This window comes from Ochotona princeps, chromosome 31, assembly GCF_030435755.1.
Source record: "Ochotona princeps isolate mOchPri1 chromosome 31, mOchPri1.hap1, whole genome shotgun sequence".
NCBI classification, from domain to species: domain Eukaryota; kingdom Metazoa; phylum Chordata; class Mammalia; order Lagomorpha; family Ochotonidae; genus Ochotona; species Ochotona princeps.
The window spans coordinates 11088224-11115486 of NC_080862.1; the positions used below are offsets into that span (position 1 = coordinate 11088224).

The 27263-nt window shown below is 43.9% G+C and overlaps 1 protein-coding gene across 2 annotated transcripts in view; it reads left to right on the forward strand.

The window, feature by feature from the left end:
• The window catches only part of PUM3 (pumilio RNA binding family member 3), a 34515-nt gene that overhangs the window by 1551 nt on the left and 5701 nt on the right, over positions 1-27263 (forward strand). Inside the window, exons 3-16 of one of the 2 annotated variants that reach the window (XM_058657371.1) lie at positions 1109-1327; positions 3157-3295; positions 3826-3901; positions 4991-5084; positions 5329-5395; positions 6671-6845; positions 7706-7809; positions 9402-9480; positions 11224-11322; positions 11916-11969; positions 15593-15673; positions 22605-22747; positions 23278-23500; positions 27016-27103. In XM_058657371.1, coding sequence (XP_058513354.1) covers positions 1109-1327; positions 3157-3295; positions 3826-3901; positions 4991-5084; positions 5329-5395; positions 6671-6845; positions 7706-7809; positions 9402-9480; positions 11224-11322; positions 11916-11969; positions 15593-15673; positions 22605-22747; positions 23278-23500; positions 27016-27103 — 1641 coding nt within the window. The remainder of the gene's footprint in view (positions 1-1108; positions 1328-3156; positions 3296-3825; positions 3902-4990; positions 5085-5328; positions 5396-6670; positions 6846-7705; positions 7810-9401; positions 9481-11223; positions 11323-11915; positions 11970-15592; positions 15674-22604; positions 22748-23277; positions 23501-27015; positions 27104-27263) is intronic. The other variant, XM_058657372.1, reaches the window with a different exon arrangement.

A 27263-nucleotide genomic window follows, 5' to 3' on the forward strand; every position in this document is an offset into this window, starting at 1 on the left:
TTTATATTAGTGGGATGATTTCAGGATGGAAATAGTGGGAAGAAGCTGGTCAGATTGGACACTGAATTAGCAAACCCCTCCCTGATCTCAGCTGTTAGCTCTCTTGCCTCCTTTGAGTCATTCTAGTTCACGCTGTGTTTGATTTTCATTTTTGAGATGGGGCTGATCGAGACCTAGTGTTGCTGAGCTTGAAGCTTTAGGGTTTCCGCTGGAGAGGCCTTCACATTTCCATTGGGTGTCGGTGTTTTCAAGTGGAGAATCAGGCATGTAGGCGTGACTGTGTTTCCTAAACAGCCTGTGTTGTTTCCTTTACAGTAGACTTACAGCAAGGCGGCTGTTGTTTGCATCTCATTTGCTAAATACTTCATTTGTAAGCCTTGTTGTCCAAGGAGGGCATGAGCAAATGGTTTCTTACCAAGTGATTTAGAAAACTTTAACTGTTTTCCCCTCTAAACATAGGAATCCTGAAATTGTGCAGCTATACTGTTAAGGTGTATTTTCTAAAGTTCAAGACTGTTCCTTTTATTCTTGGGCTCTTCCTGTGTTACTGAGCCAGCGAAAGTTATGTTTAAAGGGAAATGATGTGGGAGTAGATGGTCAGTCACTGCTTCTGATTCTAGCATCCCATGTGGTGTGCCCACGCCTTGAGTACCTGTGGTTGAGCTTAATGTGACCGTGAATCTTGGCAGGCAGCAGGCGATGGCTCAGGTCCCTGGTCCCTGCCACACATGAGGGAGGCTGGAGGATGGTGCCGGCTCCTGGCTCTGGTCACTCCAGCCCGCACCACAGGTGCGTCTGGGGAGGAAACAGATCTCTATGTCAAATAAACAGTAAGATAAATTTGAAATGTAATTGACTACTGCAAAGCAGTATAAACAGGCGTGTTAATGTATCTCATCTCTACGTTTAAAATTAAGAGAACTGACTTGCCAGAGCAACATTGTTTACTTCTGGGTGGTAGAGCTACATGTCGTTTTATTGTATGTTCCTTTATGTTCAAGCTTTGCGTGTTGAATCTATTAGAGTAGGGGAGTTTTTTTGTTGCTAAAATCCTCTATTCATAAGCTAAGTGTGAACACATCATTTTTGTTTTTATTATTGTTACCAGATTCTGGTTCTTCGCGAACCTTCCCAAGAAAAGTCCTTAAGGAAGATGGGCCTAAAATCACATCGAAGAGCCTTGGAAAGAGTGCTGTGAAACCTGGGAAGAAGGGTGTGAAACACTTCAAGAACAAACAGCAAGGGCACAGAGGACCTAAGAACAAATCCCAGCCAGCAGAGAACTTCCACAGGAAGAGAAAGTTCCAGGCGGACGGTCAGAGCGATGGTGAGTACCGGTCCCTGCAGAGACCTGGCTGTCCCTGAGCCGTTTCCCAGACCCTGGAGCACACGGCTCTGTGCGCGTGTTGGGGGCCTCCTCCGCTTGCTCCTTGATAGGAAAGCATCTCTCCTGGCCAGAAACTCCCCTCTGGTGTTGAGAGTCCCTCGATTTTTTGCACCCTAAGTTTGCTTAGCCATCAAGTTGAACCAGATAACAGTGGCTTTTTAGTGGATCCTCAATATGACATTCCCTTCTGTAGGTTAAAAATCTAGTCATTCATGTGTTCATTCAACAGTTGCTTTGTGTTTTCTCTGCATTGTGTTGGGTATGGGAGGAGAAAAAAATAATTATTAAGGATACAGTCCCTCCCTGCCCCTGACAAGCCATCACGGAAGCTAGGCCTGCAGCACCAGCGTCTCGCAGATCAGTGTCAGCCTCGGCTTAGCCATCAGCTGACTCATCCAGTCCCAGGCCCATAGAAGCTGCCATGTGCGGAGGCCCACGCTGACTGGTTGGAAGTGTTGGCACAGCTCGCATTTGTCATTGAACAGAACTGCTGAGCTCTTCATCACCCTGACCACCTAACACTCCCCGCTCCCTGGAGGCCCTCTCATTGCTCCCCCTCACCCTGTTGTCCGCCAGAGGGCTGCTCCCTGGAGGGACAGGCTCAGCTGCTGCAGATGGGGACCTGGGGGGACTCGGCTGTTGCTCCTTAGACCTGAGGGGTCCTTTCACCTTTTAACCCTTCTGCTTACCCCGTTTTTGTCTCTGCCTGCCTCACTGGTTTTTCTTCCTGGCTTTCCTGTCTCTTTGCTAGCCTTTCCTTTCCATGAGGCTTGTATTTTATGCATTTATTAAGTCTTCCATGCAGCAACGCTTCTTCCTTTTGTTACGGGAGGTTGGTTTTGGGTGTCTCAGAATGAAAATCATAATTTTGTTTTCTTCTGCACTTATACCAGTAAGTGAGAGAAGTTAGATATTGGTCATCCCGATCCCCTCAAAAAAATCTATATGCTATACCCAGAATTGTGTATGTAATATGTATACAAATATTTGTAGAATTAAATTAGTTTCAAGTAATTATCCTTTGCTGTATAGTGCATTGTACTACGCTGTAAATAATATTAAGTGACAGTTGAAAGGTTAAGTTGTTCATCTGTGTGAGACTCATTGGGCCTTTTGGTTCAGAGGAGAAGTGTAATGGCAATAGATTAACTGGCTTGGTAGGGAACTTCGACATCTTGATTGTGTGTTGTTCATGAGTAGCAGGCAACAGAGATTTGTCTCTGGGTTTGGATCCTGGCTCTGCTGTAGTGTGCGGTGCCCTGGGACTAGAGACCTGACTGCTTGGGGCCTTTGGTTTCACCAGCATTCAGGGGAGGGTGATAATAGTAGCCAAACATAATAAATATTATGCACTCAAGCTAATGAAAAAAACAAATTCCTGTTTAAATTTGAACTCATTTTTGTTTCCATTGAAAACTAATTATCCTTTAAGTTTGGTGATCTTTATTATCATTGTCATTATAGAAGAACGATGCTTAATATTTTATTTGCCTTTGCAATGCTTTTATTTTCCTTTTTTATTGTATAGTAGCACCCATTTAAGAGTCAATAAAGAGCCATTGAGTGAATGATTTGTTTTAGCCACATTTGAAATGTTAAAAAAAAATGTTCAGGAAATGCAAGAAAGTATAAATTTGGAGAGAATGTTATTTCCCCCTTGTGGCTTCTATAATGAGTATTGACCCTGATTAATAATTACCCTGTGTACTTAATTTGTAGTTGTGTTACTCAGAATCCTAAATGTAATTGAAAATAATTTGTATGAAAAGCAGAGTCAGCAGCCAAGAAACCCAAGTGGGATGACTTCAAGAAGAAGAAGAAGGAGCTGAAGCAGAGCAGGCAGCTCAACGACAAAACCAACTATGACATCGTTGTCCGCGCCAAGCACATCTGGGAGAGCCTGAGGAGGTAGTGGCCCCGAGGGCGCCTCTGGGGTGGTGGGGAGGTGGCAGTGTGCCCCGTGAACGAGGCTCAGCGCCCTTGGGTTCGTCAGAGAGCATGCGGCACACCGGGGAAGCGTCGGTGTTCACACGCCTGTCCCTTGCAGAGACGAGCGCCAGCCTCAGGACTGCGTCAGCTGTCCATCAGTTCAGACGGGTTTGATGTTCTCCCCGAGACATTTCCGAGAAAATGAAAGGCGATTTCTCATCAGCTAGGGTTTGAGATACTTAGGTATTCAATATCTTAGGCGCGTTTTATTATTTTCTTTTACTCCTGGAGTTCTGTTAGGCAGAAATTGCACCTTTTTGAAATGAGTGTCTGCCTCTGAGAAAATTGCTTTTGTCTGGCTGTTCTGAACTAGTAATGTTGATGGCAGAGGTTTACTGCTTTCAGAAAAAAAATCGAGATGAACTGGTGAACATATACTGCTGCTTTATTTCCTTTCTTCAGTTGTGTGTATTTGAAATTACTTGTGGTTTCTCTCTCCTCATTTGTAGGAAAGATTGTGACAAAGACAAACGAGTGAAGTTAATGGGTGACTTGCAGAAGTTGATTCAAGGGAAAATTAAAACTGTGAGTAGCTACAGTTGGCTGTTACTTTGAACAGATGAACTTGTCACTGCAGTTTGGCAGTTTACTCACAGCACTGGGAGAATCCAGTATAGGTGAAATGTCCCGTAGAACACGTGCTTAGGGTTTGTTAGCATTGAAAAGATAGACAAAGTGAATAATATGTAAGTACTTTTGAAGCAGACAGGTGCTTAATACAACAAACATAATTTTGCCTGGCCCCTGATTTTCTGGATGTTGCTAACAACTTCCAAGAGCAGGTGGTTCACTCAGGGTCTCTCTGAGTTACTGCCTCTTTGTGAGTGGGGAGGGTCTGGAGAGTCGTATTTGCAGCTCAGTCTAAGAATATGACTGAATGTATGTACAGCAACCCGAGAAACGGGGTGATTGATTTACACGTGTTATGTACTTCTATTTGTGGAATAAGACTTTTAGATTGATCTACCTTATGTATGCTTGGTTTGCCAAACAATTTTATGAAGGTTATATCAGAATTGTAGAATGATAAGTTTTTTTTTTTTTTACTTTTTTTTTTATTAATTATTATGCATTATGTGACAGTTTCATAGGCTCTGGGAATCCCCCCACCCCTCCCCACGCCCCTCCCCCCTGGTGGATTCCTCCACCTTGATGCAGTATTACAGTTCAAATTCAATCAAGATTCTTTCCTTGCAAACATATACCAAACATAGAGTCCAGCTACTTATTGTCCAGATGGGTTTTTAAGCTAGAATGGCACTCTTTTAAAGAAATTAACTTTCAGAGAAATGAGAATTATCATCCATATGATCCTTTGGTTTTTATTTTGGTTTGGTTTTGATTTTAGTTGCTGGGATCCTGTTAAACGGTCCACTAACCCTCCCTCTGTTTGGTTGCAATTCTACCTACCCAGTGTGGTAGGCAGCAAAAGCAAAATGAGCAGAAAAGTACAGTTCTACCAAGTATATCCATTCTAAGAAGTGTAGGTTTGACTCATCCACAAAGATACCTTTTTTTTTCTTTTTTTTGACAAGGAATTGTAGAAGGAGTAGCAATAAAGCAAAGAGTGAGAAAGAAATATAACTTCAGAGGCTCAACCTGCTCTTTCTACAGATTGCGTTTGCACATGATTCGACTCGCGTGATCCAGTGTTACATTCAGTATGGCAGTGAAGAGCAGAGGAAACAGGCTTTTGAAGAATTGCAAGGTATTTGTCATGAACTGAAGAGTTTTATGATTTTTATAGTAAGTGACTAGTTTTCTTTTGAATTATCCAAGAGTGTCTTAGAAAATGGTTCTGGTGAGATAGGACCCTTTTTATTTTCATTTGTTCTCTGCCTGGCACAAGTAGAAAACTATTTGCCCCATCAGCCTTTATTTCATTCTCTCCAGTGTTTCCAGAGAAACTGAAGAGCCAGTATCAAGTCGCTTGAATATGTTTTGTTTTTCAGGTGATTTGATTGAATTAAGTAAAGCCAAATATTCCAGAAATATCGTTAAGAAATTTCTGATGTACGGGTAAGTTGTTTTGCTTGGAAAGGGTGGTTTTCCTTGGCTTTCTGAAGCAGTGGGTTCTGAGTGTGCTCGAGTATGACTTACAGTAAGAATGACTGTAATAATGGCTCCCATACATACTGTTGGTATTTCTAGCCGATAGAATCTTCATAACACTGAAATTAATAGAAAATGATAGTGGCTGTCTTCATTCTGAAGGACACGTTTTTTACATCCTGAGTCTGGAAGACAAGAAGTGGAGTGATTGTCATTAGTTACCACTGTTTGGCAGGTGGAGGGCAGCTCAGGCGCAGGGCTGTGGTTAGTGGGCTGGGAAGGGTCAAATGGGAGGCTTTTCTGAAGTAGGTAGAAAAAAATGTTTTTTTTCTTCTGGTTAAGGTTTATTGTCACTGAAAGACTTATTTTAAAGAGAGAGAAATACCTTCCACCTGCTGGTTTATTCTGGCCACAGTGGCTAGAGCTGAACTGACCCAAAGCCATGAGCTGGGTACTTCTTCCCAGGTTTCCCAAGTGGGTGCGGGGTGCCATGGGCTTGGGTCGTTCTCTGATACCTTCCCATTTCCTAAGTATGGAGCAGCTGGAACTGGAAGTGGCACCCATGTGGGATGCTGCTGCCACGGGCAGAGGATTACCCTGTTAGCCAGTACACCAGCCCTGTGGAATTGGTTCTTGACCTGCCCGTTTGAGTTTAAGTACATCCAAAATATAATAACCACTAACAAGAAAAGTATAACATACGCAGCTGGCACTATTTTTGCTAAGTTACTTCTGGGTATAATTATACTCTTGATTATTTTAAGATATGATATAAATACTTAGAATTAAGTCTAGTTTTAAAGGAGAGTTGCGTTATATGTTTTATGCTCATCTCCTTGATTCTTTGGCTTTTCCATTTTCTCTGCTGCCCTATTTTTTTTTTTTTTTTTCAAGCTGACGAGTTTAGTATGAGCTAAGCTTTATTGGTGCCCTACTATATATGCTGTTGGTCTCACTTCTCATTATGTCTTAGGTCATTTCGTCTTTACAGCAGCCTGAGTGATGAAATGGCTTGCTCGGCCTCTTGGAGCTGAGAAGCAGAGCTTGACTTCTGAGCTGGGTGGGCTGCCTCCCGAGTAGCTTCTAGCTTAACGTAGCAGAGGTGTAGGATGGTTTGGTACCTCCTCGGAAGGGTTTCGCTGTGGGCAAGTTCTGCAGACATGGGTTAGTGAGTGTGTCTCCAGAGCAGTGAGATTTGCATTTCTGTTCTTTTTTTTTTCCCCATGATTGTGTGGTGTTTAGAAGTAAACCACAGATTGCAGAGATAATCAAAAGTTTCAAAGGCCACGTGCGTAAGATGCTGCGTCATGCAGAGGCGTCAGCCATCGTGGAGTATGCTTACAATGACAAAGCTATTCTGGAGCAGAGAAACATGCTGACGGAGGAACTCTACGGGAACACCTTTCAGCTTTATAAGGTGACCGCATCAGAAGCTTTCCTGTAATGTTTTTCTTCTCTGTGCATGTTAGCTTTGTCGTGGTGTATGGAGAAAATGATCTGATTTAGGGTTTTCACATATTATCTTCCAATCTCCATGGAATCCAGCTACTTTTGCTCTGTATACAGTGCTTCAGTTCTGTTTCTAATCCATCACGCTGAGATAAGATTCTGAGTGATGGTGACGCCTTGTGACCACCCACTGGGCAGGTCTGACTGAAAGGCAGGACTCTGCTTTGTGGTCTTCTCCTGTGACCTGGCAGGTGTGTGCACTGCCCTTCTCTGGGGAGTGTCCAGAGAGGCAGAGGAATAGATGGACCTCATTTATCATGGATTGCACGCAGGGATTGACCCTGAGAGTGGCCAGTGATGGGACCAGGACTCGGAAGAGATCACTTGCACACTGTCTACTGTAAACACGTGTGTTCATGTGAAGGGAGGTGGAGTGATTTGTAAGTGGTCTGTGTTTGGTTTAATTCCGACATTGAACTTGCTACTGCATTTCTTCTGTATGATTGTCATATAGGAATAATCCAAATAATGGTAAGGCAATGTTATCCCGATTGTATGAACCAATGACTTAGGATTAGGCCTGCTCCAGGGATTTGGCAAGTACCTACCTGGTGCCTGGTATACTTGGTTGTTGAGCTGAAATGTCCAGACGGAGCTGATCAAAGTACAGACTGGGAGTCCTGGCCGGCAATTGCTCCTTGAGTGCATAGACAGCAGGGCTTTCACTGTGTAAATAAGGGGAAGCTGTAATTTATTTTAAGCTTTCTATGAGTGACTCATTTGCTTTGTTCCGAAGTGAAGAGGGATTTCATGTTTGTTCTGTTGCAGTCGGCAGATCATCCAACTCTGGACAAAGTGTTGGAGATGCAGCCAGAAAAATTAGAGCTTATTATGGACGAGATGAAGCAGATTCTAACCCCGATGGCGCAGAAGTAAGGAAAAGAAATTTTTTTTTCTTTAACAAATTTAGAGGAGGCAGTTTCAGAAGGGAAGCTTTATGTAACCCTTGCCCAGAAAAAGCAAATGTCTTCTCATCAATATGGCTTGAATAAGTGTGTAAAAATTTTGATTTAAACCCTTAGTACCAAGGCACATGGTTTTTCTTTCTGATACTGTGTCCTGTAAAATTGTAGCATGTAATATATTTTGACTTATGAACTTTTTAAATGATGAGACATCTTCTCAATGAAATACTAATGTTGAGTCTGTATATTTAAATGGTTCTGCAGATACAGCTTGTTGTTTGGGCTGGGTTGTGGGATTTCCTCGCCTGTGCAGATAGCCTCCATGGTGTCTAGCATGGCAGAGTGGCTGGGAGAATGGCCTCCAGAACTGTGGCGTGGGTGCTTTGCCTGGTACAAAACCCCACGCCCCTGTTAACTAGTGGGAAGCTTGGGTCCTTTCCCTGAGCCTCAGTTTTTATTTCTGTAACGTTGGGGTAATAGTAATTCATACCTTATCGGATTCTGTGAAAGTAAATGATACGGAGAGAGTGCTTTGCTCACAAAGGCAGCATTAGTTTTTACTGTATTTTTTGATTTCCTGTTCCTGGCCATACAAGCTTCTGTGCTAAATTCTCCAAGTGTCAGGATAGAGTGCATGCATCAAGTAGGTGCCATGGCAATTGCTAGCACTCTTTGGTTTCCTAGGGTATAGATCGGTCCTTTTGTTTACTTTTATATGTATTTTTTTTAAAGAGATCCTGATTGGCTTCTCAGATGCTTGCAAGAGCTGAAGTTAAGAGCAAAGAGCTCAGTCTGGATTTCCGCTGTGGGTGGCGGAAACCCAACTCGGGAAGCATCAATGCTCCCTTGGGACTGGGTCTTGAACTCAGGGTGTGGATGTCTAAAGTGTTGACTTGCCTTTCAGGCCGAATGTGAAAACATCTTTGTGACATTGGACCTAGAAGTTACTTGACAGAAAGCAGCTGTAAGAAAGATGAGTGTGAGAGTTGTCCCAGTGTAAGGGGCCTCTGGGGTGGCTGCGTCCTATGTCAGTATCTGACACCGACGCCCTGCCCTCTCACACTCTTCCTGACACTGTGGGCCCTGGGAGGTGGCACGTGATGCCACCGAGGGGGAGGAGACCTGGATGGCGTTCCTGCCCTGCGGCTTCAGCCCGACCCAGCCCTGGCTGCTGCAGGCCTTTCTGCCTTTCAAAAATGACTTTAAAGGCATTTTTCTTAAAAAAAAAGGAATGTTTCCATGCTGGTTTTTCACCATGTATTCATTCCTGGGCTCAAATAAATAAATAGTTGTCTTAGAGAAAAACTAGGGTGTATTTTTTAATGATTTTATTCACGAATAGATACTAAACATTTGTTCTATGGTCTTGCTTGCTGGTGACACTGAATCAGTTTTGCAGCGTAAACTTGTATAAATCTTCTATATTGCTGAAAGATGGGGACTTTTAGGACAAATTCACCAAAAAGGTTTCGCTTGTTAACTTCAGAAGAGCTAAGGTCACCCGCCTCATTACGGTCATCGAGCCAGAACTGACTGACTTCTCTTCTTCCTCTTTTCAGGGAAGCTGTGATTAAGCACTCGTTGGTACATAAAGTATTCCTGGACTTTTTCACTCATGCTCCCCAAAAACTCAGATCAGTAAGTCCTTAGTGTTTACTCTTAAGCCCCAGCACGGGAAGAGCCCTTTGGGAAACAGAATCCCTGCTCTGCTGTGCGATGTGTTTTGAATTTTCATTGTTGCTTCCTTGCTTAGAAGAGAGACCTTATTAAATTTTCCTTTGAATAAGTCCACCTAACAGAAAGCAGCAGAATTAACCCTGGTTTTATTAATTTCATTGAATGCTTAGATTTTCATTATAATCGAGAGAGTGTTCAGCATTCAGGTAGTGTTCAAGTCAGCTGTTCAAGTGCTACCCCCACACTCCCACACTCCCAGAAAAGAAACAAGGCTGACGTTAAAAGGTAAGGCGAGCACACTTAATGTAACGCTAAATGGCCCGTGAGGACCTCGAGCTCGAATTAGGGACGGAAGTGAAGGGAGGTTGTGCTGCCCTTCTAGTCGATGGCGAGAGTAGAAATGAGAACTCATCCTCGAAGTGTCTGAACTTGGCCCGCCTCACCATACAGTGAGCTCATTGTCCGTCCGTTTCCCTTTTCTCACAAGGGCCAACCGAAACAGTGGGACTCCCTCCTTCTGCCACACATGCCGGATTATACATTCATAGGAATTCTAATGCTCTCAGATTTGGCGTGCAAACTTAATTTCCCCAGAGCAGCCAAACTCATTCAGAACTTAGTGTGGATATGAAGTCATGAGACAAATTGAGTTTTCTGGCCCTGTGGATGTTTTCAAAAGAGAGGCTTAAAGAAGGCATTTGCAGATAATGGAAGTGCATTTGGCACCTATGCATGACTCTCCAACTGGGTAGCTTTGAAAAAAATTGTCAAGTTCAGGCAGTCATGTTCTTAAGCATTATCCTAGGAAGGATTTGTAAGAAACCTGAGGGTGAACTTGCTTATTAATGAAATAAACCAGCTGTCTCGGCTGTTAGAGACTTGCTGTTTTTATTAAATTTTGTTTGAATATTAGTTTTTAAAGAGGTTTTTTTTTTTTTTAATAGTCATATATGGGTCTGGACCTGGGCTAAATATTAACACACAATAATGCTTTCTGGGAGACATGTTATGTAAGTGAACTTATGGTAAATACTTAGGAGTCATCAGTGATAATCTGAAAAAAATTTACGCTCAAAGTGTTTTGGTTCTCTGTTATAATGCTTGTCCATTTTATAGAACTACGTTTAATTTACATCATTTGTCCTGATAAACATCTGTCATAGCACTCCTACTTGTTAGAATTCTTTCTTTAATATATTATACCATAGTAGAGACTATAGGCTTTTGAAAAATAGACAGTGGTTAAAAAACTCTGGTACCTTAATGGGAATCCCCTATTACTATGTTTGATGTAGCAATCGAAAAATTAACTTGCATATTAACCAAATAGTTAGCAATTAGATATTTTAATATGTCATTATATTAATCTGACCTGTAATAATATAACATCTATAATGTCATCTTGAAATATATTAAAGGATTTGATACGTTAATCAGATTGATACATTTTGAAGCAATCAGATTTTCAAATAATTGGTATCAAATATGGCAATTTGATGACATTGCTATATAGTGATAGTGTTTGCTGTTAAAGGGAGTATTTGTAGAAAGAGGTTATGTGTAGGTATTTGTCTGCAAAAGGACAGGTTAGCTGTTTTCTACTTACGCCTTCTTTCCGTCATTGTCTGTGTCGCTGCCCCCTCGTAGACAGAGGAAACAAAGAGGAACAGGTAACCCAAAGCCCTAACAAAAGTTGTTCCCTAGGAAATGATTGAAGCTATCCGAGAAGCAGTCATCTACCTGGCACACACACACGACGGCGCCAGGGTGGCCATGCATTGCCTGTGGCATGGAACGCCCAAGGTGAGTAGGCCGGGGCTTGATGGGACAGGACCAGCGTCCTGAGGACTGTGTCTTGGCTACCTGCTGGACTCTGGGGCTTCTCGTCCCTGCAGGGTGAGAACGGCTCTGTGCAGTCCATAGGCACGGTGTTGATGATCCGCTTTAGGGAGTGGTTGTTGGTGCTTGGGAGTCTCATTCTGCCCTTGTGTAGTGAGCGCAGTGGAGGGCAGGCCTGGGGCAGATAGCTCTACACTGCCACGTTTTTTAATGTGTGTAAACTTCTTACATCACTGTGTGCTGGACCCTTCTGTATTTGAAAACAGTTCAGGCAGTGGAAGAGGGATTTTGTGGGTCATACTATAAGAGTATACGAATCTTCACAAGGTTTGCCTTTGAACTTGGAATTTTATGCCTGCAAATGAGTAACTGAATGAGCTGTCAGGTGCAAATCCAAAATGGTAACGGTTCTGAGAGGACTTGGTGTAGTAGACTGCCAGCTTTTCATTGAGTAGACTGTTGTTTTCCTTAATGGAAAATTGTTTTCACTGATGTGAAAATTTACCATGTCAGCTCTGAAATATCCTTAATGTGTAACCAGATTTTCCTTTCTTAAGGACAGGAAAGTAATTGTGAAAACAATGAAGACTTACGTTGAGAAGGTGGCTAATGTAAGTATGCTATTACTACTGATTTTAATTATTGGTAGTAGTTACATGATGAATCATGGTGTTTTAGAAAATTTCAGAAGCATTCCATGTCAGAAAATTATCCATTGTTTTATGGCAGTTTTTTTGGTAGTACATGTGGGTAATTTCATATGTTGTTCGTACAAAATGGGATTCATTTTGTGTATTCTTTCAAAAAGTTTAACATTATCTTATGACATTTCTCTCTTTTTACACACTGTTCTTTAAAACCCTGCAATTGATTAGCTTCTGTAATTAATGTTTCTGGTTAGAGTAGTTATTGTATAGATAAGGTGTATACAGACTTTGGGCTATTGGTAAATAATATTGGATTGCATTTTAGAAACTTGTTAATAGTTTTCATTAAAAAATATCAGAAGTTAAAAGTAATTTGCCTTTTTTTTTTTTTACCTGCATTAAATTTAATATGGATGTGGAAATCTTGAACTGGTAAATCCCTTGAATCACTGTGAGATGCGGTAACCACTCTCCTTACGAAATTATTGAATGCCAAAAAAAGTTTTTTTCATCAGGGATTAGTTGCCTCAGAAATAACGTTTATGGATAGGCATTTAGCCTTGCTGTGACGAAGCCTGCGCCCCGTGTCACGGTGCCTGGACTCCCGGCCTGGCTCTGATCCGTGAGGTCGGGTTCGTAGCACTGCAGGCTCGGACGGAACTTATAGCCTAAGCACTCGCCGCCTGCCACTCCTGTGGGGAGTCTGGATTTGCGTTTCTGGTGCTGGGCTTGGGTCACACACACAGTCCTGTGTTTAGAGAGTGGCCCAGCCAAGGAGAGACATGGTGTCTGTTGTTCCTTCAGCCCGCCACTCTTCCCCATTTTTTTCTTACTTTTTTTCCATCTCTCATATAAAATAGCGTTTGTATATATTTGGATATTAAATTGCATTCCTTTTTATGTGTTTTGATTGTAGCCCCACCTGTTATCTTTCATAGGATTAAAAGATCGGAGAGTTAGTATGAAACCATTAAAAGACAGACAAGTTGTCTTTAACAAAAAGTGAAATAAGGAGTTTTTTTTTAATGTGTTGTTTCTGGAGCTTGAGAATATTTTGTGACTTATAATTTATTAATTCTCCTGTACACACACACAGACAATTTCATTTGATAATGTTAAATTATAAATGAGTAGAAGTAGAATGTCATTTTAAAGTAATGCAGTGTATTGGGTTTTTGCTTTTTCTTTTTGCAGTTTAGTTGTATCAGATAGATAGTCCGACAAGAAAGTTTTGTGGTAATCTGATCTCAACATGATATTGTGATGCCAACAAAAATTTTTTGCATTTTTAACTTTAATTTTTTAAAATTTCTTTAAGGTGGACCGACAGGGAGAGTCAGAGATCTGAGTCCACTGGTTCACTTCTCTAAGGCCCACAGCAGTGAGGGTGGGGTCATTTTGGTCTAGCATGTATGTGTCAGGAAGCCAGCTGTTGGACCATCTTCGGTTGCTTTCTTAGGCTCATTGGTGGGGAACTGGATTAGAAGCGGAGCAGCTGGGACTGTAATACAAGATGCTGACGTAGCAAGCAGTGGCTTAACCCACTGAAACACAACTGACAGTATAAACTTTCATCTTGATGAGTCACTTTGACGGAAGGGAGATGAACTAGCGTAACCTGAGGGTAATTGTTTGATTTACTTCGTTGATGCTTGCCATATTGGTTAGCCTTAAATGGAATGTACTAGGGTGTGTTGGTGTGGCTTCCTAGAAATGTCAGAGCAATAATGTTGCTCGGGCCAGCAGGGTTTTTATTGATTTCCATATTCTCTAGTTCTGGCAATTGTGGAAGGAAGTTCTGGTAAAGTAATATTGTGGGGTTGACTCTTCTTTAGGTTCTGTCCCATACCAGCTTCTGTTCTGTTCACCTTGCAGTATTGTCTTCTAGATCAGGGTTTCTATGTGTGACTTCAGAATATTGAGACTTGAGATCAACCAGGTGGCATAAAGTGCTGATTCTCCGCCCTGCTACCTTAGCATCCCAAATGGGTACTGGTTCATGTTCCAGCTGCTCCACCTCCTATCCAGTTCCCCACTTGTGGCCTGAGAAAGCAGTGGGAGATGGAACCCTTGGGACCCTTGGGACCCTGAGCCCATGTGGGAGACCCGGAAGAGGCTCCCGGCTTTAGATCAGCTCAGCACAGCCCATTGCAGCCACCTGGGGAGTAAATCTGGAATGGAAGACTTCTCTGCAAAATCTGCCTTTCAAATCAAAATAAATCTTTAAAAAAAATCCCAAACCCGAGGGACACGATGCATTTTGTTTTGTGTTTCCTGCCCTTCAATTCATCTTAGTGATTCATTATGTCTTATTGTATGGCTATACCTTAACTAAACCAACCTTTACCGTTGGATGCACAGGGTGGCTTCCTTCTTTTTTTTTTTTCAAAGATATATTTATTTTTACTGGAAAAGCAGATTTTACATAGAAAAGGAGATACAGAATGATCTTCAAATGTTTTTACTGTTTCTTGTAGGTAGGTGGAAATCAGTACTTCATTGTTCTGATCATTGTGCTTAAAGATTTCTTGCAGCCTTCTTACATATATTTCCAAACGTTCTCCTCTCCTGTGAGCTGACTCTCCGTGGTGGTTGAGTGTTTTTCCTTGTTGCAGATTCCCATCCTCGTTAGATCTCTGCACTTGGTCTTTTTGACCTTATGATTAGCAGTGTCAACGTTGCTTCCGCTTGGGATCTTACCATGGCTGTCAGTTCATGTTCGTTGAACTTGGCTTTGAGAGAGTTGTTGATTTTATTTAAAAATAAGTCCCCCTAAAAGCCAAAGAGAGAAAAATAGAATGTCATCAACCACGATGCCAAAAAGCCTGTGCTGTGAAGCTCTGGAGATAGTTTCTATTATTTATGTATTTATTTAGCGACAGAGTGGATGCGTAAAATGCTTGGAATGAGGTCATGTTTCCTTGCTGCGAATGCCACAGGGAATATTCTCACACTGCTGTACTTCTGGGAGCAAAGATTACTATCTTACTCAGGAAATGTGTGTCTTTCTGATTTATTTTCTCAGTATTTGTGTTCTAATTATGTAGGAACAGTTTCAAGAAATTGGACCACATATCCAAAGGACAGTTGGAGCTCCTGTGTGGTCCTTTACCCCAGACATGACTGTTGCAGTACATTTAGCCTTGGAGGGTGTTCTGTATTTGTATATTATGTGCGAAATGTGTGCACGGGCATGTCTGGGTTTGCATGCATTATTGTTTTATGGTTTGAATCGTCACATACATGTATTGTTTCTTTCCCTACTTAATCTCATTTCTTTAATTTTCTTAAATTAATTTTCAAGAAGCTATTCCTTGACAGGGTACCTGTTTGAGCAGTCACTGTGTCCTGGTTAGTGTCTGGCTCTTTGATACTGAAGTGTGAACATGGTAGCATGGAAAGTGTCCTTTTCCATTTTCTCAGGTGTACTTTAGAATATGATATTTAGATGATGACAAGGAAGGAAAGTCATTTGTCCACCTTGTTTCCACTATAATGTGCAAGTAGACTGGGATGGTGAACTTGACATAAAATGAGAGAAGTCTGTGTGTGTTACTTTAACTGTTGCTGCGTTCTGCTGCTTCCAGGGCCAGTACTCCCACTTGGTTCTCCTGGCCGCGTTTGACTGCATCGATGATACCAAGCTTGTGAGGCAGATCATCATATCAGTAAGTACTTCTCCCTGGCCTCAGTGGGAGTTCCCTCGGTCTGTCAGTTCCTGGCAGGCATGTCCTTTTCACCTCACAGATACATGTGTGCAAGTTTCCAGCTGCTAGATACTGATTTTTTTTATATATTATTTAGTTGTCTCAGCTAAATCTTTAAGGTTTGCATTTTTCCTATATGAATTGTGTACTCATAACTTGATATTAACACTATCCTAAGTATTTAGAAGTCTTATAACACATAGCACGGCTGTTGTGTAAGAAAAATGATATGCCTTGTTGAGATGTGATGAGAAGTCAGTTTCCATAATGAATCTTCAGTCACGTGGGAACTCACGGGCCACGGCCACCCGTGACCTCCCCACTGTCACCTCGGTTTATCAATACATCTTTGAGGCTTGAAATGTTACTGGAAAACTCTCGGTCCTCGGTGGTCATGCTGAGTAGAGTTTTCATGCACGTTTTTGTGGAGGCAGATTGGAAGTTATTGCTCAAATCAAAATCCTAGCTTGCTTTTGGCATTTCAGCCACTCTTTCCAGCCTGTATATAGACTATGAAGAGCTGTTGCTTGTGCAGGGAAGGGCTGCAGGGTCCTCTGGGTAAGCTCCTGCCCAGCGTACGCTGCGTTCCGAACCACATTTGCATCCTTCATCTGCAGTGGGTGCCCCGCCCCACCTGCTCTTTTCTTTACTTCTGTTCACTTTTCCTGTGCGTGTGGTACTGAGGTTTCAGTCGTAGGATATGACATGGAGACATGGATAGCAGAAGCTGAACGTTCGTTTTTAAAAAGCACGTGATCTGCATGACTGGTGATTACTCACATGGAAATTGCAGACCTCTCTGCTGGACAGACGGGCGTGGGGTCCTTGGGGTGTCTTGGCGGGCAGGCATGCTTTGACATCACAGAAAGGGAAGCGCACGCGTGGTTTAGGAGAAGTGCTTGCTGTGAGGTGCTGGTCCTGTGACCTGTCTGGTCCACTGAGGCTGTGAGGTGCTGGTCCTGTGACCTGTCTGGTCCACTGGGGCTGTGAGGTGCTGGTCCTGTGACCTCTCTGGTCCACTGGGGCTGTGAGGTGCTGGTCCTGTGACTTGTTTGGACCACTGAGGCTGTGAGGTGCTGGTCCTGTGACCTCTCTGGTCCACTGGGGCTGTGAGGTGCTGGTCCTGTGACTTGTTTGGACCACTGAGGCTGTGAGGTGCTGGTCCTGTGACTTGTTTGGACCACTGAGGCTGTGAGGTGCTGGTCCTGTGACCTGTCTGGTCCACTGAGGCTGTGAGGTGCTGGTCCTGTGACCTGTCTGGTCCACTGGGGCTGTGAGGTGCTGGTCCTGTGACCTGTCTGCACCCCTGGGGTTGGGTGCGTAGAAGCAGTGTTACAGCTTCGGGAGGGGAGCTTGGTCCTTGGGGGCCAGCTGTGCTCGAGTTCAGCGTGTATGAATTTCTCATGCCCTCGCTGTCCTTTTCCAACTTAGTACTTGGCTTTCAAGGGTGTGCTGATTTGCTTTGGAGTAGGATTGTGGGAAGAAACAAGCTGGCAAGACTTTCTTCTTGTCACAAACGGAGTGTTCTCACATATTCCTTGTGACTTTATTACCCTTTGACTCCAATCAATAATGATTGTTTTTCATTCGTGTGACAGACATGCGAAGCCATAGAATCGGCCAAAGAATAAGTTGTTTCACAAAAAAGGAAACAGACTGGGCTATTGAATGTTTGCTTTTGTTTAATATTTTCCTGACAGCCAAAATTTGCATAACTGTTCCAAATGGATTTCAAGAGAAGGCAAACTTCCTTTATGATTTGCTAGTGTTGTCTAGTAGGTTAATATTTTATGGAAGATTTATCCCACATAAAGTCACTGTGGAAACTTTTCTTTCCTTTTGCTTAGCAGCTCAATTCCCAGAACGACTTACCGCATCTTCCTAATTAGTTTCTCATACTTGGGGCAACTTTCCCAAACTTCACCTGCTGATCTCGTCTCTCCAAGCCACAAGCCCACCAGGTTCGATGTATTGTTCAACATGGAAATCTTAGTGCCAAGTCTCTGGCCTGCCAGGCCTTGAATGTTTCCCACCATCACCACAAAAGCTGCTCAAGGCGGTGCTTCCGGAAGTCGCCGAGAGCAGATATTGTGGTGCTGTGAGCTCAGCTTGCTTTGGGCCTGGCCAAGCCTTGGCTGTTCGGGGGCTTTGGGGTAAGAAGCCAGCAGTTGGAAAATACCTCTCTTGCTTTCTCTGTGGCATACCACCTTTGAAATAAGTAAAAAAAGCTTTTTAACATTAAATAAAATAGCCAGGCACACAGGATGTGCCTCCCAGAGTGTCAAGTTGAAATCACAGCCTGGCCATCTGATCCCCTCACTTTCAAAAGTGAATAGAAATTATCTTTATTTCTTTTTTTTTTTTTTAAGATTATTTTTATTGCAAAGTCAAATATACAGAGAGGAGGAGAGACAGAGAGGAAGATCTTCCGCCCGATGATTCACTCCCCAAGTGACTGCAACAGCTGGAACTGTACCAATTTGAAGCCAGGAGCCTTCTCCAGGTTCCCATGCAGGTGCAGGGTCCCAAGGCCTTGGGTCATCCTCGACTCCTTTCCCAGGCCACAAGCAGGGAGCTGGATGGGAAGTGGGGCTGCCGGGATTAGAACTGGCGCCCATATGGGATCCTGGCATGTTCAAGGCGAGGACTTTAGCTACTAGGCCATGGCGCTTGGCCCATCTTACTTTATAATATAAGCATATTTAGAAAAATGTATCCATTTCATCCTAAAATCGTTAACAGGATGCAACAGTGATCCTTGAGGAGGAAAAAAAAGTCTACTAGTCAGTTGTTTCAGGATGAAAAAGTATATATGCATATTTAAAGATCTCTTGCCTTAAGAATACACTTAAACTTGTGCAGTGAACACTTAGCCTCTCGCTTGATAGTTGGGGCCCTTTGTTTACCTGCCCTTAATCCTGCATCTTACCCTGACTATCCACTATAGTGAGTTGGGCATTTGTTGTTCATACACATGTCTTTATCTGTTCGTTGCATTAGTATGTATAATATTATTTTGGATGTTGATAAATTATATATAAAACCTGGCTTGTATATGTTCTTGGGGTCAGCCTGTGTGTTCATCTTTGGTTTGGCAGGCTTGTTTTGCCGAAGGCTAGATAGTAATTATAGGTCTTTTGCGTTACTTGGATCTCCGTCACATACTGTTGGTCTTGGTTTTTCCCTTTTCACAAGACTTTGACCTGTGAACACAGTTCCTGACTCAGACTTCAGTATTAATCTGCAGGCTGGATTTTACCCATGGGCCAAACAGAATTCTATATGAATGTGTTACAGTTAAATTTTCTGTTTTTCTGGAGACACATTGGTTGTGTGCAGTTTTACCACCTTTCTAAATTATTGCTAACATTTGCTACTGTAAGTAATAATCATTCTTGTTTCTGTCTCCTTCCGCACATGTTCCGTTCCTTCAATGCTTTTAGTTAGACCTGCTGGATTGCCAAATACACTAATCATACAAGATGTTAATATAGGCGCGTGTGACCATGTATTTCCTACCTATTACAAAAACTGCCACATTATACATCACTTAAAAAAAAACAGGAAGCAAAGTGTTTCTAAGCATTTTGTTCAGAGTAAGTGGACCGTAGCCTGATAATCACTTCTGTTTCCTGTGTATGACCAAGGTTTGGTCAGTTCACAGGAGTGTTCTGTGATCCTCAAGCCAGAGGTGTTCTCCCCAGCTTCTCAGCTGCCATCATCTTGGTCTTTGCCATATGTCAGTGAACCGAGGGGAAGTAGAGGGCTGACCAAGGCCAGGGCCACTGCACACCCACAGTCTCTGTTAGCGTGAGCTCCCTGCTGATACACCTGCCCGTGTGTGTGTGTGTGTGTGTGTGTGTGTGTGTGTATTGGAATGAATACCCATTGCTCTGCACACTATCTCTATGGCCTTTTTGCTTTTCAACATTGAAATACCATCTAAAACTAGCTCGTTATGCTTTTGAGTATATCCGAGAAGGTGGACTCTGGGTAAAATTAACCTGTTATTCCAACAGGAGGACAGTCTGTCTAGTATTCTAACCGTCTAGGTGCTCGCACTAGTATTCGCTACTTGAAACTTGTGTTTAGGTTTAGCTTTTTGTTGACCTTGACCGTTGTGCTGCAGCTCCCACTCACGTGTTGCTTTGGTGTTTCAGTTCTCTTATCTACACATAGGCACACTCTGACTCACCAGCTAGGAGCTGTGTCCTTGCTGTTCCTTTCTTAGAATCATTCCTGAGGGCCCGGGGCGGTGGCCTAGTAGCTAAAATCTTTGCCTTCAACACGACCGGATCCCATATGGGCGCCGGTTCTAATCCCAGCAGCTCCACTTCCCATCCAGCTCCCTGCTTGTGGCCTGGGAAAGCAGTCGAGGACGGCCCAAAGCTTTGGGACCCTGCACCTGCGTGGGAGACCCGGAAGAGGTTCCTGGTTCCCGGCATCGGATCTGCACAGTGCCAGTCGTTGCAGTCACTCGGGGAGTGAATCATGGGACAGAAAATCTTCCTCTCTGTCTCTCTTCCTCTCTGTATATCTGACTTTGTAATAAAAAATACATTAATCTTAAGAAAAGAAAAAAAGAATTGTTACTGAAATCCATAGTGCTGTCTAGGTGGTAATTTAAATGGCTTTGTAGTCCAGAATCTAACCACATTTAATGAACTTTTGCTTTGGTTCATTGGAAGACATGTGTTTTCTGTGATAGGGAGGGCATACCGGAAAGAAGGGTGGGAGGAGTGGGAAATACATTTCAAGTTTTGAAGTAAGCATTTTTGAGTTTTATGAAATTGCTTACAAATATTGGTCTCCTACAAGACCTTTGATTCAATATAAGTGTAGATTCTAATCCTTAGATTATACACCAAAAGGCAGTAAAGTTCAAGGTTTGAAGGAACCAGCACCTGAGTATTTACCAGTAGGTTCTGTCTTGAACATAGCAGCTTAGTGTGTTACGGAGCTGTTTCTGCCAAGTACTGTGCGATGAATTAGTCCTTCATTGTAGGCTTCACAGACAGTTCAGGGCTTTGAAGAGTACAAGAATACATTGCTGGCTCCCTTTCCTCCTTCTCTCTCTCTCTTTAACCAAGAAAAGTTTAGTTTCACAATTCAGGGCAGTCATTTTAGTTGTTCTTGGCATCGTCCTCAAAGCTGTGTTTTTAAAGACCATAGGTGTTTGTGTTGGTTGTTAAAATCACACCCTGTGTCTCATTAACAGGATAGGAAACAGAATAAAGCGTTTGTCCTGACTTGTGAATTTTGAAGTGAACAGCAGGCAGCTAAAGGAAGGGACCCTGAAGACACTAAGTGCTACCCTCTTTGGGGCACTAAGTGCTTCGTGATCAAAAACTTGCATCTTTTTAGTCCACTTCAGGATCTTTTACTTTGAAATTAGCGAATAAACAACAACAACAACAACCTCCCTGCCCTGTAAATAATTCAGTACTTTTTTGTTGTATTTTAAGCTCATTTTCTCCAAGTGGTTGAAATTATATTCCCATTTTCAGATGTGGTTACATCTATTTTCTGAAAACGTGAGTGTTTTGTGTGTGACACTTTAAACTTCTCAGAAGCAGTTAGGAGAATTCAGCGTGGATGAGGATGGCTCAGCAGGCTCAATGAGCAGCACACAGCCACGCTGGGCTCCCATGAAACACCTAGCATGTGCTAGCCACTCAATCCCCAAAAGCTTCTGGGTACGTAACTGAAGCAAGTTGCAAGTGCAGCGAGTTAAACAGAGTGTATAGAATGTAGACTTAGGCCATCGACTCTAGAATCAGGGGTTTTACTGACTTAAATATTGACTTGATTCCTCCTACTAGCGCTGCTTCTTTTCCCTTAAGCTTTTGGGAAGGGCAGAACTGAATATATCATCCTGCTTAGAATCCTTTTTGTAAGAGGATGTCTTGTGATTTCTCGGAAAGATGTAGGTTAGTCGTTAGGGGTTAGGAGAAGGCAGAGCCCCACCAGCCTCCTGCATGTCACCTCCCTCCCACAAGGGGCAGGGTCCACAAACCTGGGAGGTTAAGGCCCCAGCTGCTGGAACTACAGGTCCTTGGAAGTATTTGTAAGTTTTCTTCGGCTAAATAGGGATGTTGGAGGCAGAGAGGCCAGCTGATGTTTTGTGGTGGTGGTTGTTTTTGCTGTATCTTCTCTATTAGGAATAAAGGAATTTTCCAAGGTGACTTTTGTGTCTAAAACCATCAGGAAGCTTCCGCAGGACCATAGTGAGGTGGTGCAGCGTTGTGTTTTGTCACAACAAATCTGATCGCAAGTAAAGAGGTTGCTGTTCTGGGGCATGTTGGCTGAGAGTGCCATGAGCGCCTCTTGTATCTGCCTAATGGAGGCCCTCTGCTTCTCTTCCTCCCCTGCCCCCGCACCCCAAGTGTTTGTTTCTCAGTGCTGTGGTTCCAACAGCCTCCTTCTCTCATGAATAATGCAGCTAACATTGTAAACCTAACATCCCCACCCCCGGCCAGTTCTCTTTGACTGTCTCCTGTTACATGCTTCATGGCAGGGCGGTTCTAACAGGAACATTCTTTATGCTGATGAATCTAGTGACCTAAGGAATAGCAGTCATAGTGAAGGACTCTTAACTCCTTTAAACATTTCTTACATCACGGAGCTTGGTCAGTTACCGTGATGGATTCTGCAGGCCAGGTGTACGTCTGTGTTTTTCAAAGACGTGCAGAGCTAGTTCCAGACTCTCCAGTAAGTAGCCTGGAGAAAGTGGCATGTATTAGTTACTGTTTACTATCAACAAAAGCACGTACACTTTTGCGTATACATCAGGGGAAGCATGGGATTATTACAAGCGAAGAACGTTACCTACTTCTTTACCATTCCCAAGACTAAATATTCATTCTTCCTGTTGTAATTTACAACTTTATAGGAGATTATCAGCTCCCTGCCTAATATCGTGAATGACAAGTATGGAAGGAAAGTCCTGTTGTACTTGCTGAGCCCCCGAGATCCTGCCCACACTGTGCGAGAAATCATCGAAGTTCTGCAGAAAGGAGATGGGAATGCGCACAGGTAGGAGTGGCCAGAGCGGCCTCCCTCTCTGTTCTCCATCAGTGAGTGTTGAGTAACTCAGGCCTCTGAGTCCATTCACAGATACACTCTCCAAAACCTCGCCAAAAGTGAGGGAAATAGAAGTGAAAGAGTGTGTGGGCATCGCAGGCACCCAGGTGTACAGCGCATTTTGGTCTGCTTCTCTTGAGTACGCCAAGGATTTGAGCACATAGTTGGGTTCAGGACATGTTGTCCCGTGGGGTATTTTGTTGTTTCATTTGAGGTTGATCATTTTACTGTTATTGCTATTACTTGAGCCAAGCTTCACTGAGGGGTGGGCGTCCTGTACCAGTCAGTGTTCAACTGCTAGGGACACAGAGATGACAAATAGGCCTTCATATCACTGAGCATCTGCATGCTTTAAACACAGACAGGCCAGCCCCGCGGAGAGTGACATGGTGTTAGAGAAGTTTGTGCAGTAAGAAGATTGATTGCCCCATTTTCTTTGCCATTCATTTTACCCCAAGCACTTCTTTTACTTCTTCCGACAGTAAGAAAGATGCAGAGATCCGCCGGCGCGAGCTCTTGGAGTCCATTTCTCCAGCTTTGCTGAGCTACCTGCAGGGACACGCTCAGGAGCTGGTGCTGGACAAGTCGGCCTGTGTGTTAGTGCCCGGCATTCTTGGAGCCGCCACTGGAGACGTCCAGCCTGCCATGGAGGCCATTGCCACCTTGGCAGCAGACCCGCTGCATCCTGGGGGCAAGGATGGAGAGGTAACATGCCGTTCGGAGACAGGCAGCCAGGCTGCAGAGGCCCTCATCAGGGGGAACCTGGCCACAAAGAGAGCGTTCAGCTCCTCAGAGCAGCAGTTCACTGGAAAATGGGGAAGTCACAGAGAACCCTCGAAACACTTACACTTGCATTAACTGTGTGTGGCTTAGGAAGTAGTGACAGCATCCTGTTACGGTGGACATGTCTGATTGGCTCTAGATTGCCTTTCTGGTGTATTCTGTACTCTTAATTTCATTGTGAATTTTCTGTGCTACCTCTTCCCCTTTTTTACCTTCTCCTGTTTCATTTATACAGTCTCTGGAATCTTCCTTGAAGTCTTCTTCCCTGATTTCCCACAATTCTGAAGACTCATTCCAAATGCGTCTGCCTGTTGTATTTGAATGTAACGGTTTCAGAGAGGGATCATTCCTTTGCTGGTTCACTCTCAGAGGGCCTCAGGTGACCAGGGCTGTGATCACAGCCGGGAGCCAGGGGTTTCTTTTCCTGTCTACCATTGAGTGCAGGGGCCCAGTATGGTCTGTTGTTGCTTTCTGAGCTGTCTTAGTAGAGTTGGATCAGAAAGAGCACCTGGGCTCTCATGGGATGCTGGTGTTACCGGTGGCAGTTTTACATGCTGTGCCACAGTGCCAGCTTTGGGCTGTGGTTGACATTGTCTTCGTAAATTCAACTGATGTGCCCCCTGTAAATGCTAGGTAGGGCCAATACTTTCTCGCCTCCCCCCATTTTTTTTTATCCAAACAGTTGTCTCAGTTAGTCTTGAGGTAATAGCTGTGAAGGAAAAGCACAGGTTCCGTGGGGTTATGTGAGAACATGTAAAAGCCAGCCTAATCCCCAGGAAGTTCCCTGTAAGGCAGCGGAAGCTAAGCTGAACCTGCGCTGTCAGTAGCTCAGTGAAGATCACTAGAAGATTCTGGACTCAGGATAGCACGTGCTGTATAGCTCTCGGAAAGCAGCACGCTAGGCATGTTTGAAAACAGAAGGCTCGGGGAGAGAGAGGCAGAGGCAAGACCCCATAGGGTCTTTGTCTTGAGCAAGGTTATAATTGCTGGCAGATGAGCTTGTGGGAAACCCATTTGCCAAGGCCGTGGCCTCTGTTTTCCGTGACTCACAAGAGCCTTTATGTCACTTGATTCTTGAATTACCATTGGATTATTACCCCTCACATTGCAGTGTGAGAATAGGAAATGGTGTGTTCCAGTTGTGTTCCTTTTGTGTATTCATCCTAGATGTAGGGGTGGGCACTGGGACAGGCGTTCCCCATTGTTTCTAATGTCCTTTCTCACATCACACTGCATGGATCAGGTCTTATGACGTTCACTTCCTGCTTGCTGTTGCTGTCCCCCTCCCCAGCATGCAGTGGATGGTACTTCCTGCTACCCTCCCAAGTAAGAGAGCCAGATTGAGGTCCTGGCTCCTGGCTTTGGCCCGGTCCTGGTCTATCTCTTGTGACCTTTTGGAGAGGATAGCCAGCGATGAAAGATCTGTGTTTCACCTTCTCTCTGCCTTTCAGATTCATAAATAAAGCCTTTAAGAAGTAAAATAACTATACTCAGTGTTCAGAGAGGAAATAATGAGGTCCCTGCCCTGGAAGAGCTTGGGATGTGTCGAGGAGTGGCATACAGGCGAGACGTTAGCTATACAACAAGGGGATTGTTGCAGTGGTTTTGTTCAGGCTGCGATGGGAACTGATGGGAGCCTGGTTAGGATGTGAGGGGAATCTGAATTTTTATCCCAATCTAAGGACATCTGTGACTGGATGTTTCACAGAGGCGTGCAGTGGCTACAAACGATAGTGTGCCTCATGGCCTCATCAGATGTCCGTTAGCACAGTGAGAAAAGCAGCGGCTCTCGGCTCTGCATGTGCGGCAGTCGCCCTCCGAGGCTGCCTCCTTGGCTCTGTTATTCCTGGTCTGCTGCTTTTGGCGCTGTGGCTGCATCCCTATCATGAGCTGTCCATCTCCGCAGCAGCCTGCCCCACTGCCGCAGGCCTGTCAGCAACAGGGAGAAACAGGAGCAGCTGCCTATCCTTGCTTGGCCTGGGAAGAGAATCTGCAGACAGGCATCCCTTAGGCCTGTCGGAGCTGAGTCACACACCAGCCTCTGCCATGGCCAAGCCTGGCTGAGACCTGTCACAGTGGTCCCCGAGACCACAGAGGGGTGGGCTCTTGGTGGGCAGAGAGCTCGGGAAGGAGAAGTTTGTGAAGCGGACAGGCTCGGAGTCTTTCCCACAGCGGAGATTATCCTGCAGTGTTCCTCTGTGATGCTCACTGAGCGTCTGGGTCCAAGTCCAGCCCTTGGCAGTTCTGGGGAAATGGATGCCGAGTGTTGAGAGCCTGGAGTGCCTCTGATTCATGGAATTAGGAAAGAACGGTGTTTTCTGGTTCCAGCCCTGGCCCCTACCTGTAGAGACTCAGGGGGAGGAAGAATCTTTTTTAACAAAATAATTATTTGTCTGATAATACAGTTCCATAGACTCTGGGATTCCCCCTCCCCACCAAGTCCCCTTCCCCACTGATTTCCCCTCTATTATTATACTAGTGTAGTCCTTCATAAACAGTTGTAAGACCATCATTCTGCTGTTTAAGTGTATCCTGACACAATAGATATGGATAATGACAGAGAGTCCAGCATCCTATTGTCAAGATATATGTAAGTTTCTTTGATTTGGAAGTAGAGTTGCCTTCTGCATCGTTCTTATCTCGATGTGACAGTCTCTGTTAAATAGTTTCTCTAGGTGACTGTATGTGTGTGTATGTTTGCCTCTATATCTACTAATGTTGCATTTTGCTTGGAGGTTGCCTTATATCATAGAGAACATATGATATTTATCTTTTTGGGATTGGCTTATTTCACTGAGCACAGTGGTCTCTAGTTGAGACCATTTGGTTGCAAGTGGTAGAATTTCATTGTTTTTAATGGATGAGTAGTGTTGCGGAGCAGATGTCCCATAGTTCATCCACTCCTGAAAGAGGAATTTCTATTGCACACTCTCTCCTGTGTTCAGCATGGAGGGACTCTGCCCTGTGGGGACAGCTGGCATGGCCTTTCTAAAGGAGGAAGCTGGAGTTGAGGAGAGGCCAGGCCTGCTGCTTGGACAGTGCCCCTTATGTAGTCACATACATTTGAACACAATTCAGCCTTCAGTTTTCACACATCTGCTGTGGAATTCTATCTCCTTTGTTGAGTTGCGTCTTAGAACTGCAGTTGTAATCGGAGAAGTAGCTGCCATGTTGTCATGCGATCATTCTGGGGGTACAGTTCGAACTAGGCCTTGTGTAGTGTGGCCTGACCTGCCGTGCAGTCGGTGCCTTGCCCCCTGTAACCATCCTCAGGTCCCTGCAGGTATGATGGGCTTTCTAGGTAAAGACCTCTTACGCTTTGTGAAGCTTGAAGCTTAGCTGAGCCCTCACCTGTTTGTAGTGATATAGAAAGAATTATGGGGTCAAGGCATGGGTGAAAACACTTTTGAAATGAATATGTTCTTGATTACTCATAGCTTCACGTTGCAGAACATCCTGCAGGACATCTGGTTCTGAAGTGGTTAATAGAACAAGATAAAAAGATGAAAGAAAGCGGAAGACAAGGTACGCTGTGAACCTACCCTTTTGTTTTTAATACAACTCCAGTAACTTCTAGCATTCCTGAACTTTACACTGGCCATTAAAGTTAACGGGAAAGTTTGTCGAGTGTTTAGAACTGCAAACTGTGTAAGGAACAATGCAGCGATTCACCCCTAGGAGTTTA